Source organism: Condylura cristata, unplaced genomic scaffold, assembly GCF_000260355.1.
Source record: "Condylura cristata isolate star-nosed mole 26May11 unplaced genomic scaffold, ConCri1.0 scaffold00003, whole genome shotgun sequence".
NCBI classification, from domain to species: domain Eukaryota; kingdom Metazoa; phylum Chordata; class Mammalia; order Eulipotyphla; family Talpidae; genus Condylura; species Condylura cristata.
This window is the reverse complement of record NW_004567104.1, coordinates 44,637,553-44,660,165: the sequence shown is the minus strand read 5'-3', so window position 1 is coordinate 44,660,165 and position 22,613 is coordinate 44,637,553. Positions and strand designations below refer to the sequence as shown.

General features: G+C 34.2%; 1 protein-coding gene across 2 annotated transcripts in view; it reads left to right on the top strand.

Annotated features, from left to right (window-relative positions):
• ALCAM (activated leukocyte cell adhesion molecule) overlaps positions 1-22,613 on the top strand; it is a 171,421-nt gene that overhangs the window by 130,205 nt on the left and 18,603 nt on the right. For both annotated transcript variants that reach the window (XM_004675238.2, XM_004675237.2), the window contains exons 4-11: positions 6,065-6,129; positions 7,223-7,310; positions 7,763-7,945; positions 14,237-14,364; positions 15,921-16,053; positions 19,597-19,709; positions 21,676-21,811; positions 21,921-22,054. In XM_004675238.2, coding sequence (XP_004675295.1) covers positions 6,065-6,129; positions 7,223-7,310; positions 7,763-7,945; positions 14,237-14,364; positions 15,921-16,053; positions 19,597-19,709; positions 21,676-21,811; positions 21,921-22,054 — 980 coding nt within the window. The remainder of the gene's footprint in view (positions 1-6,064; positions 6,130-7,222; positions 7,311-7,762; positions 7,946-14,236; positions 14,365-15,920; positions 16,054-19,596; positions 19,710-21,675; positions 21,812-21,920; positions 22,055-22,613) is intronic.

Below are 22,613 nucleotides of genomic sequence, written 5' to 3'. Positions count from 1 at the left end.
TCTACTGACATGTAAAAATAAGTGTTCTGTGATAGATGTGTATACATGATACAAACACATAACCGCACACCTCATGTACAAACACACATATGTACTAGACTGTACCATATAAAACTTTGATTTTGATGTATAAAAACAGTGAAATATAGACATATCCAGGCTATATATTCAAGATACGTAGGCTTTCTCTGTATATGAAAGTACACAAATACACACACAAAACCCTGGCCTTTAGTGCTTGTTGATTTACTTCTTCAAAATATTCAGTTGGCTTAGAAAATTGTCCTGAAATAAATAATGTACCATGCTCTGAATGTTTGTGAAGAGTAAGTTGTAGAAAAAACTTGATGTAACTAGTATTGTCATTCTGCCAAAGTTACTTTACTTAATGATAATATTTAGTTAATATTATTGTGTAAATAGCCATGTAAATGAATGACTTGAGAAGTTTTAATTAGGCATTTTATCTTTTAATACTTCAAATTAAAAGTCCCAGCTCTGTTACATCATAATATTTTAGAAATTGCAGAGAGGAAAATAGGTCTCCAAAGCTTCAGAATGTAAGTCTACTTTAATTAGAGAAGCAGGTTCTCTTTTCAACTTTTCCCCCTCTGCTTTCTGATAATTTGACACCTAGAAATTATTTTTTAAAAAAAATAATATGGAAGAAAGAAAACTATAGGTCCATCCTATTACAGCAAGTAATTATGGATCTTTCTTTCTTTCTTTCTTTTTTTTTTTTTTTGTAAAATAGTCTATATAACTAACGATGTCCCATATGTATATATGTATTTATATGGATTTCAAAGCTCCTCTGGACTCAGGACACAGATTCAAAGAGTGCTTATACTATCAAAGGAAATCTTTGTTCTCCAGAAGAACCTTATAAAAGCATTATTACATGTTTCAGTTGGTTACCTTTCAGCTTAGAAGGCACTTTCCAGAAACCATCCACTCTTCTCAATCATTTTAGGAATCTAACCAAGTAGGAAGTGTTTGCCAGTAATGCCCTGTTCTAGTAAGTGCCCCAGTAATCTGCATTCTATATTTGCCAATGTGCCTGGTAATTTTTTTTCCTTTTATTTACTTTGTTGTTATTAAGATGGATGGTACGCTACTTGGGATACTTTTCCTAAGAGAACAACCAAATGATGTTTTATTATTAGGTCATGAGCCATGATGTCATAAATATAAGAATGTACTGCAAGATACAGAAGTTAAGTCACAGTGCTCAAGAGGTTATGTATACTGTTATGTCATTTTCAGTTTTCTTTTTTTACTGTGTTAAAATTACTGAATATCAAGATAGCCAACAAGGAAGCTTAGAAAATCCAGATTGTGCCACTTAGAAGTACCATTTGTGACAAGTTTTCAGAATATTTTTTAAATGGCATACAGTGTCTGAAAAACAATTCCGTTTGTCTAACTCAATAAAATTTTTAATCTCTTTTGGAATACAGAGGCTTTCTATGATTGTAAAAACAAACTCACACCCTGTCTGCCGCCAGCACCCCTAACCTCCTTCTCTTTTGAATGTTGTTGAAAACAAAGTGATTCTCAGAAACAGAATTTGCATTCCAGGCTCTGGGCCAGGGGGAATTTAAATAGACAAGTAACACACTCTTAAAAATAGTGTTTTATACTTGAAATTGTGGGGCCCTCTAAGCTCAATGAAATGAGCAGCATAGCTCATGATAAAGACAGTGTTTGCAAGTGCATATAGGGGCTTTGCTTTTTTGAAAATGATGAATTTACTTTGGTCACTTTTTGTAGAGCAAACAGCAGCTGTAATAGTGATGCTTTCATTCTATGCATGTATATATTGGCGGTCACTTAAGAGTGTCTACACTCATCAATCAGTCCTCTGTTTCCTTCTGTCAAATCACCTAGCAACATGCACCATGTACCACAGAATTGAGGGTGGTTACACAAGCTAATCCCAGATCAACTTGCTGCAGAGTACCATCCTCATTGGCAAATCAGACTGTTATCACTTAAACTAAAGGCCACGATTAATGATTTTATGACCTCTGATGTAAATATGTTGTTTAGTTTAAGCTGCATCTCACATGCAAGAAATTATGTCCATCAAGCAGCACAAATCCAAAGAAGTCACCTGCTTTGCTTTATCACTATTAATACAGCACTTTGTAGTTAAGTGTCATCAGAATCAACCTGTATACATTTAATACACTTAAAGTAATTAAAATTCTTCAAAAGTTAGAGTATATCTTTAGAAGTTCCCAAAGATTTGTTCCAGTAATTATACAGAAGGTCAGGGGTCAAAGTGGGAGCCCAGATTGCCAGGTGCCTGCCAGTGGGTACAATGGAAAAATCACCAAACTGGCCATCAGGAGACATAGCTTAGTTAGATCTGCTGCCAAATTCTGTCCTTGGGCAAGTCAATTCATCAGTCTGGGCTCCGATTCCTTCCTCACTAGCAAGTGAGTATTTGGGATTAGATAAGTGGCTATTTTCAGGATTCATACAAGAATCCTCTTGAAAAGCTAATGAAAGAAATTACTCAAAATTTTTCTTGATACTTCAGTCAAGTACAAAAAAATAACATTTAGCTATCTGTAAGTCCTCTTGTACTCGGTTATCTGTGCTGATGAAGGATGACGATTCCCATGACACAGGGTCTATAGACATTCATCTGACTAGCTCTTGTCAGGGGTGAGTAGTGCTGGTTATTTCACACATTTATTTATTCTTTTGCTTATTTTTAGTGACAGTAACATTGTATTCTAACATTATACTAAGTTCAGGTGTGAACATTATAAATAAGTGCCTGTATATACTACATCAAATTCACCACGAAAAGTTCACTTATACCCTGCACCGTACAATTGGCCCCATTTATTTGACTTAACCAAGCTTTCCTGTGGATGCTCGCCTCAATGTTTATCAGAATTAACTAGCCTTCCCCATTTAAGTCATTCTATTTACAAGTACTCTTATTGGGTGAGGGGGATACAGGAGGGAATGGAGGAAGCAGAAAATGATCTAACAAATGAGAGCTACACTGTGTATTCAAAGTTGGCACTCTCTGAATATGAAAAATAATTTTTCCCACTTCAAAAAGAAAAGAAACCATGATTCTGGTTTCACTATGATCTACTTAAAGCACCTCAGGATTGATGAAGGGTGGTTGTTGACACAGCACTTAGAGAAGCACCCATAAGCGAGCCTCACCAGTGCTCCTCTTTTTTCTTGCTCTCCTGTCATACCAAATCGAACCAGCCTGTATTAGGCATTTGTTAACAGCTATAGCACCTTGTGGCTGTTATTGAGTAGTTTTGCATTCATCACGCTGCACCTGGCTATATCTTTGACCAAATTATTTTAATAATGCAAATAAATTTGTGTCATATTTTTCCTTTCAATTCTGTACTTGGTTATGAATCTTTGAATCATATGAAGACATAATTCACATAAAGGATTTTTTTTTTTAAACTGCTCAAAATCAATATGCAATTTTGCTAAAATAGTATGTGTCCTCTTTTATGGTCCTCCAACTAATACTCATCGATTGTTACAAGCTAATATAAGAGAGAATTACATACAAAATATGTAGCTTTTATAGAGGATTTGAAACAAAAGTTTAAGAATAAAATAAATCAAAGAAATGCAATTAGTATTACCATTACTTCCACAACAGGCTGTGAGTCTTCTAAATTGAAAGAGATTTAACAGCATAAGAGGACTACACTTAAGCATCCTTTCATTAGACTTCCTCAGATTTGCAACTGTTTCAATTTATTGAAATGGGAATAATTTTTTAAAAAATTTATAGGAAACACTAATAGTAACAAAATAGACAAGGCCATGTGTAAATGACCAATAGCTGTATCCCAATAGTACTTATAATTTTATATGCTGTGATGAAACATCACAGGGTTTACAAAGCAAAGCTCAGAAGTATCAGAAGTAATTGTGTTCCTACCTGTTTTGGTATCTGATTTTAGTCAAAAGTAGTGCAACTTAGCAAAATTGCTCCACCACATATTGTATTAAGAACCTAAATTTTTTCAGAGCATTTTTCAAATATAGGGGTATTTTCTGGATATGAATACTGAATACTGAAAAAAGAATTCTAAAAATCTTTTTTTAAACACTTGATGAATCACATAAATTAATATTTAAAAAATACAGTACTCTTTCAATGTATTTTTAATAGAACTTAATGTTTGCTCAGTCATTCAGAATTGTCATAATGAATTAGTGATTAGTGTGTAACTTTAAAACAGTAATACATTAAAACTAATTAATATGTGAAAGGCTTCAGTCCACCATATGTTTCCCAGAAATGGTTGTTTATTTTGAGGTTTGGACAGTTTTTTGGGTTTTTTTTTAAGATTTTTTTTTTATTTATTCATACAGAATTGGGGTGCAGGCCAGAGATGCGGAGGGTGAGAGGATTCACCAGGGACAGAGTGGGGAGCAGAACAGGCAGATCAACAAAATACACTGCTGAGGGGAGCAGCAGGCGGGTCAGGAGAGGTCTGCCGCGCCATGTGGATCTCCTCTGGGGCAGGTGGGGATCGAACTCATGCGGAAGTGGCTTAAGCTACTTAGTGCAATGCTTTAACCCGCTGCGCCACCAGGGAGGGCCAGTTTGGACAGTTTTTATAATTTTTGTCTATATTCTTAGCTACCAAGTAAGTAGTCAGGTGTCACTTCTTGTTTGTGTTAATGTAGTCATATCTGTTATTCCTTTCTATATTTCATTTGTCCATCTTTTGACTTGTTTCTAATCTTTATATTTAGAAAACAATCCCTCTGTGAAAGTTGCATTTAGAATTACATTTATAAAATTAATAGTAAGTAAACCCTTATATAAACATAGGCAGATTTTTGTCATTATTCACTCTAATTTCTAATAAAAACAAAGTTGTAAAAGATAAATTCACTCTAGATATTTACCTGAAGAATTTTGTTACTTTGCATACTCTTTTGATTGTTTCCATTTTGCTGCTCCAAAGACATTTTGTCTCTCTTTGTTTTGGGGGGATGTTCTGGGTACAGGTAACATATATGATACCCAAATGAATTTCAAGTTATACAATAATTATACAAACCCAATTTAGTTTAGCTTGGAATTAAAAATTAAAACATTGGATATGATAAGATTATGAGGGAGAGAATAGCTGGCTGTTTTAGTTCTCTGTTTATATGAAAATAGAATAATTCTGCTCCATGAGGCTCACAATAATCAATGATAATAAGGAAATATTCATTTTCTGTGGACTAATTGTTAGAGCTGATCAAAAAGTAAAAAATTCATCAATAATAGAAAGCTAGCAGCTAAGAATATAACAACTTAAAATAGGTTTAAATAATAATTCATCACTTCAAATTTTAATCAGTTCCTTCTGAAACTTCAGAATTTATGCTTACAGAAATTCCTGTATTAAAAAACTTTCTGCCTATTATCTCAGCTTCCAAATATGGAAGATTTCCCTACATTTATACTTTAATAATTGACTTAAAAGTTAAGATTTGAGATCCATAGGAAATGTGTTTAATTAACTTTGTATTTCTCATAATGTTATAACAGTGACTCCTAAACATTACTGGGCCAAAAAAAAATCTCCTGAAACCTGTGAAAATTATAGACTTACAAGGATTTTCCCTGAGAATCTGAATAGTAGATCAGGGAGAGCTTGTTTAAAATCTGTATTTTAATAAATAGTACCCCTGTAATGCTTATTCATGTAAATTCAGGTCTTCACCTACAGATTGGAAGTTATTGATAAATAGAAAGCAGGAATGATAACCACGTGGAGATATATGCCATTTAGTAAATTAACCTCTTTTTCACCTCAAATATTTATTCACTGTTTATAAAGCATACAGAAAACATTACCAATATTTATTCAAAGAGATGTTCAGTTGGGTGGATTAACCAGATTTCTTAATTACAGGTTATATGTGAAAGTGGTTCATTATTTCATTACTTGTTTTTGTGCTTTGAGTAAATGAATTATTTGCCTATAAACCAAATCAAAATGTCCTTTCCTTCTTCCTTGTGTACTTATAGTCTCTCTCTGTTTAACTTTAGAGCAACCATCCAAACCTGAAATTGTAAGCAAAGCACCATTTTTAGAAACAGAACAGCTAAAAAAGGTAAGAATTTGTTTTTGATTTATTCACTTTTTTTTAAGTCATATGTTAAATGCCTTCTCCTGGCCTTAGATGTCAGGACAAATTAGGTAGGCCCTGGGGTGTGGAGTTGACAGTGCTGCACAGGTAGAGTTGAGGCACATAAAATGATGTGATCACTTCTGAAGGTAGGAGAGGGGTGAGCATAAAAATAATAGTCATGTCTTTTTGGTTTGAATGCACTGAATCTTTAATAGAGTCATAAAAAGAAAGGTAGATTTTTTTCTAGGCCAACAGTAGAGGGCCTTTCAACAACATGAAATAATATGTTGTGAAAGAAAATGACATGTTTGGAAACATCATTTATTTGCATTTCTGGAACTATGTGTACTTAGAAGGTAGGAAAGAGAGTGAGATCTGGAAAGGTAACAAGAGGCTGGGTTGACAAGTATTAAATGTCATGGAGGGACATACAATTTAAACTGTATTCTATTGATAGATTATTGAAAAGTTGAAGTAAAGGTGTAAGATGACCAGTTTTGCTTGCTCACAATAGCAGAGGTTTCTAGGGACTCTATTTAAGATAATCAAAAATGAAATTCTGTATTTGAGGAAATCAATTAATACTCTAGTTTTCACTAACTAAAATATCTACATTTTCCTTTGGGGGACAAAAACATACATGTTCAGTTATTTAAATCACATTAAAGTTTATCATCTAACATTATTGATGGTAAACACTAAATAAGGTTGAAACACATGTGAAGAAAAGCAGTGGGGGTAACAATCATGATTTGAATAAATGGAGAGGAAATATTATTTTAATACTAATACTGATTCTTGTATACATAGATAAGCCATTGTAATGGCCAATGTGATTCTATTAATAATGGTTATAGGTACCTAGCACACTTTTAAAATAAACAAGACCGTAACTTTAACTAAAAGACATTATTTTTTATCCAATAACATTTATTCGGTGATTAGTCAATACTTGAAAGTTGAATGGATCACAAAACCTTTAGGAATAACTCTGCATCCCCTTGGTAGTATGGGGCTTTCAAGTTGGCATTCACTGATGGAACCAAAGTAGTAATCTTTCCTTTTTATTTTACAGTTGGGTGACTGCATTTCAAGAGACAGTTACCCAGATGGCAATATCACATGGTACAGAAATGGAAAAGTGCTGCAGCCTCTTGAAGGAGGTGAGTATAAAGAGGGAAGTAAATTCAAACAACCTGTTTGACATCCTCTTGTCTAGGTATTTCTTAGACTATCCTGCATTTAATGTGTTGCTCTCTTTCGGTGATTCTACACTTGGTTACTTTCAGTATCCATTAAATCATTAAGCAATTTTTTAAAACACCATTTTAGCCTTTGTGCAGAAGAATCAAGAGCAGAAAATTATTTCTGTATATGACATGTTCTGATAGTTAATTAAAGTGAGTGGGAGATAGGATTCCAGGATTCTATTCCTGTCAATGTAGTTGATTCATGGTTTTGAAAAAGCCATCCTACCTCACTACATGTCAGTTTTCCCTCCTATTAAGTACAGTTAGACAGACAAAACCACTTCTCAAAAGTAGTGTGACATTTAATCAAGGATTGTGATTTTCCGATGAAAGATTCTATCATTAGTGTTCTTTATTTTCTTCAGCGGTGGTCATAATTTTTACAAAGCAAATGGACCCCATAACTCAGCTTTATACCATGATTTCATCACTGGAGTACAAGACCACCAAGGCTGACATACAAGCACCATTCACCTGCTCTGTGACATATCATGGACCATCTGGCCAGAAAATAGTTCATTCTGAACAAGCAGTCTTTGATATTTACTGTAAGTAACTCAATATATAACTCAATTTTATTGTGTTAAGAAGAATACTCAAGTGTTCTAATCTTTTGAATCCCAACCCCCCCTTGTCCATAGCCTCCAAATTATTAGTTGCCTCTTCAAAGATCTTCAGAATAAATGTTTTCACATTTTATGATACCTTTCACTATCTACTTTATTATGAATATCTCTTCTGCTTTCTGTTAGATGCTAATTTGCTGTAAGACAAAAATCTTTTAGTCTGATCCTTTCTGATAGTCCTTAATCTTAGCACATTTTGCAGGAGTTAAAAATGCCATTAAGGTTTCAGAATTCTTGACACATGAACAAAGTTAAATAGAAGAATTTAAAATGAAATCTGAACTTGATAAAATTAAAGTGCATTTACTTACAAAGGCATGAGGTATTTTGCCTGTGCATATTATCCCCCTTAATGATATATGTGCCGACATCACTCATGGGAACAAAGTGATAGATTACTACTCAGAAGGAGTAGTCCTATTTGGAAGATATCAACAAGCAGTTACAAAAGACAGTTTCTGTCAACACACCAGGAATCAGCCTCTTTCCTGACAAAAATCTAACTGTGGTCAGTCAATGAAGGAAAGAAATGTGTGAATTTTATAAAAATTCCTTAAGTCGGGGCCCTCCCTGGTGGCGCAGCGGGTTAAAGCACAGCACTAAGAAGCTAAAGCCACTTCTGCATGAGTTCGATCCCCACCTGCCCCAGAGGTGACCACATGGCACGGCAGACCTCTCCTGACCCGCCCGCTGCTCCCCTCAGCAGTGTATTTTGTCGATCTGCCTGTCCTGCTCCCCGCTCTGTCTCTGGTGAAGCCTCTCGCCGCCGCTGACCTGTACCCCAGTTTTGTATACATAAATAAATCTTTAAAAAAAAAAACAATTCCTTAAGTAAAAGAACAGGAAACAGCTTAACTCTCCTGGGTTAGTGATGGAAGTTTCAAACAGGTTAAGTATGGAAAATAAGCCATAAGAGAACTGGAAGAGGAAATTTGTCTGAGACTATACCCTGTTGTGTCCTCGGAGTCTACTACAGGAACCCAGTGCTCTTAGAAATACTTTTCTTTAATTAGCATGAGGTTTCACCTGTTCGAAGTTTCTTTGGGGGCTTATTAATATTTCCTTTATCTCAAATATAACACATACCTAGTAGTTTTTTGTTTGTTTGTTTGTTTGTTTCCTTTCTACTTAAGATAGGCCTGGCACTTTTATGCTCCTTTAATCAAGTGTCAAAATTTGGTGATTCTAACCAGGACAGTTCCACTGACCCTCATGGAGCTTCTGTGAATCAGTGAATAAATGGTAACTGAAAGAATATGTGATTATAAATATTTGGTGTATTGTGTTTTTTTAAGATTTATTTATTTGTGCATACAGAACTGGGGTACATGCCAGAGGCTTAGTGGCAGCGAGAAGCTTCACCAGAGACAGAGTGGGGAGCAGAACAGGCAGATCGACTAAGTGCACTGCTGAGGGGAGCAGCGGGCAGGTCAGGAGAGGCCTGCCACGCCATGGGGTCATCTCCGGGGCAGGCGGGAATCCAACTCATGTGGAAGTGGCTTTAGCTTCTTAATGCTGTGCTTCAACCCACTGCACCAACAGGGAGGGCCAGTTGTTGCATTGTATTTTTAACATGTTATTAAACATTAGGGCCATACCTTTGGAAAGAGAACACTGAAATTATTGTTACATTTTCCTATGTGCTGTTTTATAACTTATGTTTGACAAATAGAACACTTGGTTTAGCATACATTGTTGCAACTGGATTTTGTCAGTTTTTAAAGTATCCAGTTTTGTCTTTATATTAAATTCTATGTTCAAGCATATGAAAATGAGTAAACTTGAAATTTAAAATAAAATTGCACTAATTTTTAAAAATAACTCATCTTTTAGGTAAGAGGTTTCTACTTCAATGAAATTTATATTACATATGAGGTAATTTGAATAAGTTAAATAGGGTATTGTATCCTAAAATGTTTTGGTTAGTTTCATATCATAAATTTGAAACATTAAATATTAGATCCCAAGGGAATGTTCTTGATCATCTAATCTAACTACATTATCTTACTTAGCAGTAAAGTAAGGCTAAGGCACTTGTCCTAAATTAACTATACACACTAAGTGGACTCCTTTACACCAATGCTGTGTTCATTATTATAAGACAGGTGCCAAAATAATCTAGTAACAAAGAGCAAACATGCTGGCAATCAAATTCCTATACTGTCGATTACTCTGTGTTCCTAGAAAAGTAACTTAACTATTCTAAGCCTAAGTTTTCTTATCTCAAAATGGGAAAAATATAAAATTTGTCAGAATGTTGTTATAGAAAAGAATTTGAGTCACAAATCTAAAATAGCACACTGTTGCACATGAAATTTTCCTCAGTGAGTTTTATGTCATTATCACTGTATGGTCACTGTAATCACAAAAGCAAAATTAGAGACATCTTTTTGTGAAAGATGCACAGATAATTTTAATATTCTAGTACTTATATATCTATTCTAGAGAAAGAACAGAAGTACCAGTAAGCTCTAAGAGAGTTTTATCTCATCCACATTTCTATTTTGGTTCCATAAAGTGCAAAACTTTATATAAGAACAAAACTGAAATTTAACTTGTCCTAGTTATTTTGTCTTAAAATTTGCAACTAACTTACAACTTGATTTAAAAGCAAACATTTAGAGAATTTCATGACATACAGCTCAACTAATGTCAAATTTATTATTTTTGCAAATAAAGACAAACTGTATAAAAACTTTCTATTGGAAATAAACTATCTTGGTGAAATGAAGAAACATAGGAAATAAAATCAAGATGAGCATTAAGTATTGGGGAACTAAGGTAAGAAAGAACAGGAATGTATGTGAGTATCAGACATGAGTTGGATGGGCAGAAAAGTTGTTGGAAAATAAAAAGGAAATGATTTTACATACCTGGCTCTATGGAGTCATTTAGAATGAATTTTGAGAAGGCACATTATATACACAATGAATGCACAATAATGCGTAAGTGGTAGTTCTAATTCAAAGAATTTACTACTCTAGTAGAGAGGTAACACACCAGCATCAGAAGGAATTTGTCAGTGCAAGATTGTAAGTGTAAGTGCCACAGGAAGTGAATTAACGATCTGAAGAGCGAAGTGATAGTGCTTCTCAAATTTGTGTGTCAGTTACCTAAAGGTCTTGTTAGAATACAAATTGCTGGACACTGCTCTAAATTTCTGATCCAGTTAGTAAGGACCCAACCTTTGCATCTTTAATGAATTACTTGGTGATGCAAATGCTGCTCCCATGGAGACCATATTTGGAGAACCACTAGTTTAGGATGAATTTAGGGTAGGGGAGGGAGCTGAGTGGAAAGAACAGAAGAATATATTTCAAGAAAAAGAAATTTGATAAATTCATTTTGAGAAAGTTTGAGATGACTTAGTCCACCCCTTCTTTACTATGTTCAATCAGTAATAAACTTTTAAAGAACCTAGCTTTTTCATCTTTATTTCTTTCTTCCAACACTACCCAGAATTATGTCACCCTTCTTCACCACCTGTATTTCAGTGGTTTCCAAAATTATATTTGTTATCTCCAAATTGGCCCTTAATATCTTTCCAAAGATCTCTTCCTGTAGAAGTGTCTTTCTAAAGCACAAATCGGTTACTGCTATGATTGAAGTCTTCATTGACTCTGCAGTCCCTTACAATGTGTCTACACTCCCAGTCTCAATATGCCTTCAGTCCCTTATAGACAGGGATCTGCACCACATCTCAGCCACACTGTTTCACTGTACTGTTGAGAGTCTCTTTCATTTTCCAGATAATTCCTAAAGAATAATTTACTTATCTGCCTATCCATAGATTTTCACTACCTGATCTTTATCATCTGCCAAACACCTACTTATTCTTTAAGACCATGTTCCATGGTCAATTCTTACTAGAAATTTTCTATTCTCTTGCTATCTAAGCTACCAGTGATCACTATATTTAAATAATATGCAATTTGAATGTCTTTTTCGTCTTAATTATTGAGTTTGATGTTATCTTACATAGGCTAAAAGTTCATTGAAAGCAAGGGAATACACTGTTTTCAAATATATTGCACCAGCACTTACTACCTATATATTAACTAAACAAATGAACATGAGAAATGGAAGAACTTTAAAAGTAGATTCTTTTAGTTATTATGTAGGGGTATGTAGAAAGTCATGAAACCAAATTTTCATCTAAACTAGGTTCAAACTGATTGTCAAATCCAGATTAGGAAGTGTTTAATTCAGTCTTTACATATTTAGAATGCATGAGAGTTTGTGAATGTCATAATATTCAAGCCTACTTCAGAAAACTAAGGAAATACATATCAAGAATAGAAAAGAGAGTCAGGGAAAAAAAAAAAAAAGGAAGACAAACCCAAGGGAAGGGCTAGATGAAATTTCATGGCAATATTTTTAAGTGTAGGCTATTCAGAATTAAGACTAGGGAAATGTTGGGAATAGGAGAGAATCAGATGCAAAATAAATTGGATACTAATCACTAAGACTGTAATTGAGTACATAAGGGAGGGCAAAGGAGAATCCACAATCGCTGACAGAATGATGATTTACAAATAGACAGAACAAAAGTCAAAGTCAGGGGCAAAAGGAGAAAAAGATAGTATTAATTTTGCTGGAGACATGTTAGTGGTCAGCCATAGAGTTACTGTTAAACTCAAAACTATTACATTGACCCTGCAATCTCAGTTTAGTTCTTGAACTGCTACAGTCTACTGAAAAAGGGACAAAGAGAAGGGAGATTGAAATAAAGCAGGAAGCCAGAGGGATTGTGATCCCGAGCTGTCCTGGTGTTGGCTTTGATCAGAGGTGTGGCACTGTGAATGTGGCTTAAACTTAAATTAGCTAGATAAGGGGTCGTGGGAGCTATGAACTGCAGTGATGGTGGTCTAGAAATGGAAGGTCAGTGGGGTACCAAAAACTAACTTGAATTACTTTCCACCTGCTGCTGGTGGAACTACCTCAAGAAAATTCAGAACGAACAAGTACTTTAAACCAATTTTGGACTCAGAACACTCTGGGCAAAAATTCAGAGATATCTAAGCATAGGGAAAAGGCAAAGAAAAATTTATAACAATTCTAAGATTTTTCCCTCTGTACGTTAATAAAGTCAAATAAACAACTTCAAGAAACAGAAAAGAATCTCCAGCTTTACCACATTTATCTGACTAAATGCTCATAGGTAGGTTAGTTTTAGTGGTACCATTTTGGGAGAGTAACACATGCCTCAATAGTTATTAAACCTTGTGGAAAAGTTTCTTTAAACCTTTGCATTATATGACTTTGATTTTTTCCATCAAATTGTATTACTTTGCTAGTCATTTATGTAACTATAATTTTGGGAGTACAGCTTCACACCTGCTGTGTACATGCTTCATTCACCCTCCACCATCACTCCAGTTGAAATGCATTGTTTATTTTTAACCAGCTACATAACAAGTGGATACTTTAGAATGTGGATTGTCATGACCCCCTCCTTTATTTCCTTGTACTAGAAATGGCCCACTGTATCCACACTTTAATTCTTTGGGACTCTGTTGTGGAGCAGCACTCTCTACTAAGGAATACTCTTCAGCCCTATTTCTCTGTAAAAATGATCAAAATGAAATGAAAGTTGTTCAGTAAATAGAGCAGAATTGTAGTACATTTTCAATCCCATTGATTATAATACATTTATAATCCTGTTGATTGTGTTAAGGATGTCCCTCAGTTCATGGGACTCACCGTTTTGAAAACAGATACACTCTCCTGCATTGTCAGTAATCTTGCTAGCATTGTTTAGCTCTCACCCATTTTTATTAAGCATGAGGTATTATTTGGAATATAAATGCATGTGGTACCTAATAGCTTTTGCTGACCCACTCTTTCTAAACTATAAGATACATATAATATAACTAAATGTTTTGTAATAAAATCATACAGTAAGATTGTTCTTACCAGTCTTTTACCCATAAAATAATTACAGTCATTTATTTCTACCTCAGTTAAAGATATGTTGTTAAGAAAAAAATGATTTTTATGTAACAAGGTCTTTTTTTAGTTTCCTTTAACCAAGATTAGTACTTGGCATAGCAAGTAGCTATTAACTCAAATCCTTCTCTAAAAAGATACATTTAAATAATTACCATTACTAGCTTCTTGAGAAAATTGTGTGTAATTTAGTCATTACATTGTATGTACAGCGTAATTTGGTACTTGATGAAAATGGTTCACTTGTGTCCATAACTCTTACAGATCCTACAGAACAAGTGACAATACAAGTGCTGCCACCAAAAAATGCCATCAAAGAAGGAGACAACATCACTCTTAAGTGCTTGGGAAATGGTAACCCTCCTCCTGAGGAGTTTTTGTTTTACTTACCAGTAAGTGCCTACAGGTCATTACTTTAGCTAGACTACTATTATTTCATGCTATTGTCTGGCAGCTGGCTGACATTAAGGATTATATGTACTTGGGTAGCGTAACTGAGAATAGATATTATTCTTAGAGACAAGGGACACCTGTAGAATGTCCTTTGAATTTTTTTTCAGCATCTGCCAAAATTTTTACGTTTATTCTTGATGTTTGAAGATTTTAGGAACAATAAGACAAAAAAGATGGTCACAGGAAAACATAATTAGAAACTCAAGTTTGCTTCATCTCATGGAATAGAGTCTGCTCTTCAGATGCAGATAGCTATAAAATGAAGAATGGTAATAAATGGTTTGATGTCGATTCTAAACTACAGAGCCTTCCTGCACACAAAGCCTCAGAAGTAGGAACCATTCTATTGCTCATACTTAGTTAAATGGAGTAAAGCTATAGGCTTAATCTTGCCATCATATATCATTTTCAAGGGCTAGTTTCTCTAATTTGAAAGAAATATTCATGGAGCATAATTTGGAAAATTCATCTGGGATATATTCTAGATATCACCATGATAAGGAGATTGGAGAGAGCTCTTTTGGATGACGTGTTTTTCTTCCACAGTTCTTCCTCGGTTTGTGTTTCACAGAATCTTCCTTTGAGAGAAGCCATACACAACCCTACACTACATCTACTGCAGGGATATATTTGAAAATGCCATCCAGTGCATGGCCCAGTAGTTGTTAAGAATATCACTGCTACGTTATCTAGGAGATTAGTATATACTTATTTTTTTTACACTTAAATATTAACAGGAAACTTTATTTCTCCTAACAAATTGGCAGGCTGTTCTTATACCATGTGAAAATGAAATTTTAATACCAATTTTTTTCAGTCTTGGCCATTACATGACAGAGACAAATTTGGGTGTTAGTTCTAGCAACACACGTTAACATTATATAGTATAATAACAGTACATCAGTTTAATATATATTAGTATATATAATTAATATATTAGAGTTATATATTTTTATACTTAGTATATTAACATATACTACTAGTTCATCTATATATATTCATAGGTATATGCTTTTATTTCTCTTTTTCTTTTCTTTTCTTTCTCCCATTATACTTCTCCCCCTTTGCCTTCCACTCTTGTTCCACTGAGTCTCCGCCTTCCTTCCTCTCTTTATCTCTTTTTTATTTTCATATGTGGTATGTTTTCCTTTTAAGTCGCCTCAAATATTTTTGTCTAATTAGGGAAGGCATAAATATAAAAATGAACTATTAGAGAAAACTTAAATGGGCTTTAGCATTCAAATTTAAGTCATGCTATCAATAAAATAGTTATCTTTAGTACAATGTAAATTAGCTCCCACATATCCTTAGAAACCAAATAGTAACTGTTTCCCCAAGAATTAGACAATTAAAACTGTGCTTATATTTGCCCACCTGAAGAGATACATTCCCTTTTTTCCCCTCATCTAAGTAAATGACATTTTCATTAAGAAATAAAACTGTTCTTACTGTATCTATTGCGTGTAATCATCTGACATTTTGCCTCCATCAAAAGGGACAGCCTGAAGGTATAAGAAGCTCAAACACTTACATGCTGACAGATGTGCGACGCAATGCCACAGGAGACTACAAATGCTCCCTGCTGGACCAAAAAAGCATGATTGCTTCAACAGCCATCACCATTCACTGTGAGTCACCTGGTCTCCACTGCCAACTTTACTACAGTCTCTAATAATCTAATTTGGCTGTCTTTTCAAATATATAGCTGCATATTTTTCTTAAATAACATGATTTTAGTGGACTTACAGAAGAGCATCCATGCAAGCTCAAATTTAGTCCAGATTTGTAGCACATTATTGAAATCTTGTACGGAATTCATAACTGAAAATTTTAGCAGAGGTGAACCTCCATCTTATTTCAAATCGTCTTCAGTTTGAATATCAATAAATTATTCACATGCACCTTAAATAAATAACACACTTTGTATTTTAGGAAAATATTTAGATATTCTTAAAGTTCACAAGCTTACATCTGACTAAGAGAAAGGTACATTAAGTGTCTCCTTTAAATTACTTAAAATCTTTAAAGAGTGATATTAACCCTTAAACCTAAGCAACACAGTGTTACTGTGGATTCAACTTGGGAGGTAATAGAGATCATTAAAAGCCATTTATTGGCTCCTGTATAGGGCAGAACATTTCTGATAGCAGATCCTCTTCAAAATTACCTCAGTTAGACAGTTATTAACTTCTAACCTCCTTTTAAGCTCTATGTACTCCAAAAGTTTAATTTATTGCAGTGTGATAGAAAAACATATATGAAGAAAAGAGACACTTAAAATCTTTATTCTTGACAGTCTATTCTATTGATGTACCCGATGCCTACTCTCTGGTTCAGAGTACTGTGGGCTAACATCAGTCTGTGTTGGTGGGTATAGACCAGAGTTTATTTTGCACCTGATGGCACTACCAGTAAGGTTCCTCTAGACAGACTCCACTACATCCCCATTAACTATGAGAGATTTCTTTACTTCAAAATTGAAAGAGACCAGACATTATTTTGCAGAAATAATTCCAAATTGTTTACTCTCTCTCTCTCAATGCTTGGGAAACATGTCGTACAGAAACTGGAACTTTAAGGGAGATACAAGGAGGTACATAAGGGAATAGAGTAGCCAAATGTTTGCTTTTGAATCAGGAGCACACACTTGGGAGCTCTGTAAAAACAGTGGACTTTTAAGAAATGTTCACAGCCAGGCCATTTCTTTGTTTACTCCATATTCATATTGCACAGATCTGAGTGTATTAACCATTAGGGACTAGTTAAATGGGAAGTAGTGTTATCCTCTCAGGATAACTACAGTTTTTTTTTTTTTTTTCCTCTGAGGACCAGTCAAACATAGAACCATTTATCCAGACTATTCCTTGGGAAATGAAAGAGTGAAGTGAGGAAATACAGCCAGCAAGTAGACTGCCTGGCCAATATCTCTGATTATTGTTCATGAGATCTTTGAACCAATAACCAATAATCCAGTGTTTAGAGATGCACACTATGCTTATATTTAAGAGAGGTAAGTTACTCACACCCCTAAAAGGAGAGGGCACTAATTTGTATCACTGTCAGATCAGGTGGGTAAAGCACAGAGTAAAAGTGAAAGACAACCACGGACACATAGTTTCTCAATAATCACCTGCATTAAAGGGGAAGAAAACATAAACAAAACTGGATTTCATTGGGGTGTGTTTTTTGGTTTCACAAGTAGAATCTAACATTGGAGCATAAAGCCTGTATTGCTCTTTGAGAGCTGAAATAATGATTGCAAGTAGAGCAGCAATTTGTTCTATATTACGAGTAATAAAAACATAAAAATCCTATTTTTGCCCACTTATTCCTGATTGCCTGTTTGTTTTCCAAAACCTGGATTTGTTTCCTTTCCATAGATGACTAAATGGAGTGTGGCTAGAGAAGCACCAGCCTGTAGCTGCATGTTTGCAGAACAGACCTCTCATTAGGACTTTCAACCCAGGGATCTATACTTGCTGATGAAATGCCTGCTATTCCTTTGCCAACTCATGCACATATAGATCCTTCATTAGAACTTCCAAAGTGCATCATCATCCTTTAAAATGACTTTTTATCTTCTCCTGGCACAGTAACAGTTCAGCTAATAAAAGCTTCAAACTTGTCTTAAATAGAATTTTTATCTAAATATAATTCATCCACATAGTCTGAGGAAACTCCATACTTTACAGCATGATAATGCATATTTTAATACTAACAAGAAACTGAAAAACATGCTTCTTTCTTTCATTCATTTAGCATAATTTTCAGCCTACTTGTGGCGTCTGATAGATGGTAACATTCAAGACATGGCCCTTGGTGGTGTGCACATCCCAGAAGGAGAAACAAGCATTAAAAATGATGTTGTAGACATCAAATTTTGTAAACAAATGCTGTGATCTGTTGCAATTATGCATGTAAATCCTGGAAGTGCAAGGTGCAATTCAATCCCCCCTGCCATAGGACAAAACTCTCTCAATATGGTCAGCAGTGTTTACAATCTGGCCTTAATTAATTAGACATGTTTATCTTCCATTTATGCCATGTTAGTCATCATTGTGAAGTCTGCCAATTTTCTTCATTTATTTATATGGCAGAAGTTTTTTCTTTATCTCCATGTGAGCTCTTTTCAATCATCAGGAACTACAAACGATACTGCCTCCTATTCAAAACCTTTATTACTATCTTGAAAGTCAGGTTGGCTTTGTTCTCTAAACTCCCATCCCATAAGTGTTTGTTTGTAGCTCTGACATAGCTTCTCTCTCTCTTTTTAAGTCTTTCAACAAGTATTTATTGAGCTCTTAATCTATGCCATGTTTGCTTAGACTGCAACATATAATGCTCAGCTGAATGCATATTACTTCAACCTCAAAATTATAAATTGTTAGTTCATTATTCATCTCTGATTCCCCATCAGTGCTTGGAACATAGTAGATGTATAACAAATGTTTGATCAATTGAATTGGATTTTCCTCATATAGATCATTTGATGACATTAAGATTTTTTGTTGAAATTACTTTCCCTCTGAAAGATTATATATCCTTATATATCCTTAGATATATTTATACTTTGCTTTTTACAATGTTAACTGCTAACTGTACTTTGATTTTTAAAATGTGAGCTGCTGTATAACTAACATTAGATCTTACTTAAAATTTCAGTTGTATAAGAAATAGAAATACATTTAAAAAATATTTAACTGCTATAGTTAATTTTCTCTAAAGAAATGTAGAGAATGTCTCATGGTTTTTCAGTTTATTGCTTGCTGTATAAAATGTACTTGATCTTCCAACCTCATGCCTTACCAGTTCTTTTTATATTAATTTAGTCAGCACCTTCTTTACTTTCTTCCAGAAACATTGTAAGAGTTTTTTTCTAAAGGTGATAAACCCCAGGTGTTACATATAAAAAGTTAAAACATCAATCATGTTAACTGCAAATATATGTATAATCAATTACATAGACCACTTACTTGTCAAAAGTGGTCTAAAAACCGGCTTGAAAAACTGCACTGAGTATTGCTACAAATCAATTATTTCAGTCTCCTAAATCAGCTTTGAATTTCCAAGTGCATTTAGATAGACTATTTTCTTTCATCTTTTCTTCTGTAAAATATTTTGAATTTTAGTTTCCTAACCTTTGTATTTCAAGCAGATTTTCTGCTTCACAGATTTAGATTTGTCTTTAAACCCAAGTGGGGAAGTGACCAAGCAGATTGGAGATGCCTTGCCTGTTTCATGCACAGTCTCTGCTAGTAGGAATGCAACTGTGGTATGGATGAAAGTAAGTGATATTCCCTGGTAATATTTCACTGTTTGGATGAGTCCTTTTTAGGCTGCTTTTCTTTTGATATGATATACAAATAGGTATATTCATGGGTTTATACGCCCACTCATACTCTCTCGATAAATATGTAATGCAAACCATGTCATACTAAAATTTTAGAAGTACTCACCAATGATATAGTATCAAAAACTGATGTTCTAAAATCAAACTTTGGGGTGTGGTGTTTTATCATGTGTGTATTACTAAGTAATTAGACATGTACATGGACACACACATAAATAGATTTATACTTTGGGACTTAACCATTTATGTTTTGATCTGCATTGCTCTCATACAACACAATAACCCTGAACTCATGCTATACATTTATTCCCCATGTTATTCATAAAGAAGTTGTTGCAAGAAAAATCTGAAAGCTTATCATATTGGCAGAGTAGACTTAAACTCAAACCTTACATAGTGTTAGGTTGGTGTTCTTGTCGCATAACCTTCAGTATCTCTGCTGAAACTGATCTCAGGTTTCTGAATGCTTGTTTGTAAATATATTTCTCCTTCACCCTGGTACGTGATAGAATACTCAGAATGTTCTAAGAGCTTAATATTTCCTAAGAGTGGTAACTGTATTTGTGTGCAGTTCGAGCTATTACCTGGCATTCCGTCATGGGTAAACTTCATAGAAGAAAAATGTATGATTGGTAATTGGAGATTTGAGACAAAGGAAAAGTCTGTAACTGTGATCCCTCCAATTCAAATCTTTGGCTAGTATTTCTAAAGACCCAGTGCACTGATGACCAAAATATGGCGTGTAACAAGAGTACTTAACCAGCGATGTATTGACAACATATATAAGCCATTTGAAAAAGGGGCTTCTGTTGGCAAGAATTATCTTTATGAGAAATATATTGTTAGAATTTTTGTGATAAATATAAAATGTCATTTTTTTAATATCACTTTTAAAAACTATCTTGTTACAATTCTTGTTCACTCAGATAATTAAAGTGTCATTCTATCAGCTATATATTTAGCATAATGCATTTGTACTTCTTGATGGTCAAAGGACTAAACAACTTCTAGACAATTGGACTACTCAGTATTTTTAGGAATACTCAGAATGTGTTTTATTATAGGGCTAGATATACAACATTAACTTGACTACATTTGCTTTCTATATCAACTGTTGTCTTGTTCATTGATTACTTATTGTCAGTAGTGCTAATCAATCCATTGGCTAGTTGATAGAGAAAGGAAAAATAACCGATAGTGGGCAAAATCACATAACTGGGATTGTATTTTAGTTGTATGCTTACAAACATTTCAGTTCCTGGTGAAAAATATTTTCTATGTATCATGTGATTTTTTTAAAATGAAATATTGCATTTCCTTTGTTCATTCAAATTAAGATACTAATCTGTTATCAGGGGTTCCTTGAAAAGTGTTTTGGTCATAAATTGCCACAGTTCTATAATGGATCCCCTGTCTTGACAACAATATCCTGTAAAGTAGTTTTCAAGCATTTATACACATCATTGGCTACACAAAATAAGTCTCTTATGTAAGTCAACTTTAGTAGTAACTGCTACCAAAAGTAATTGCTATCAATTGAGAACCTCCCTTAATAAAAACACATTATATTATTTGTATAGTTAAGCCTCCATAAAATTCAATATGGTGAGAGTCTTATCCCACTGCACAATAAGGAAACTGTCTATCAGAAGTTAATGATCTTGTTCCATATTATAAATTCAGTAAATGGGAAAGTCTGTAATAAAACTAAAACTTGTCTAACTGTAAAACTACAAGGGCAAACAAATCTATTTTTGAAATAATATGAAATTAAGGGGAAAAAACAAGCTTTCATTTTCATTCAGCTTATTGCAATAATTTTAGACCTAATTACTACCTAATAAATACATTGAGAAGTATAATTGTGCTATGTGAAGTAATTAACTTTTTATTTAAACAGGATAACATCAGGCTTCGATCTAGCCCATCATTTTCTAGTCTCCATTATCAGGATGCTGGAAATTATGTCTGCGAAACTGCTCTGCAGGAAGTAGAAGGACTAAAGAAAAGAGAATCTTTGACGCTCATTGTAGAAGGTAACAAAATACTTAAGTACCAAACTGAAATTTTTCTTTGAGAATTTGTTATCTGCTTTCCTTTAAGATCACAGTTCAACCTCTTATTTCAATTGTAATGATATTTTAGGAAAACCTCAAATCAAAATGACAAAGAAAACTGATCCCAGTGGACTATCTAAAACAATAATCTGTCATGTGGAAGGTTTTCCGAAGCCAGCTATACAGTGGACGATTACTGGCAGTGGAAGCGTCATAAACCAAGCAAGTATTTGCCTTCTTGTTACATACTGTACTTGGCCCAAAATAGGGCTTTATTTAGCTACCTAAACTGTAGCCTAGCTTGGTACCAACATGAAATTTGCAGTATATTCTTGGAGGAAGCCTTTTCTAACTCTTTAATTATATCAAAGAAAGAAAATGACTCAAAGAGAAATTTAAAATCCCAGGGCCATAGAGAATGGAAGAATCATTATCTTAGGGTCAGTATCTGTTTTTAAAAGAATATAAATTGGGTACTGTTCTAAGGTCATTAATTCCTGGAACTCGGGTGATTAGAACATTAAGGTATACACTTTTCTGCCTCATAAATTTACACATCTGAGAATAAGTGACCACCATTACTTTGCTTACTAATGCACATTAGAGATATTTCTTCTTAAAACTGGGCATTGGAGAGTGATGAAGAACATGGTCACTGTTTGTGAACATGCAGTCCGATTTGCATATGCTAAGGCTAGAGTCAGAACAAGGCCAACTTACATACTATCCAGGATGTTTCCCTCTGAAAAAAGTAGGCATTTATCAAGTCTTAATATATACA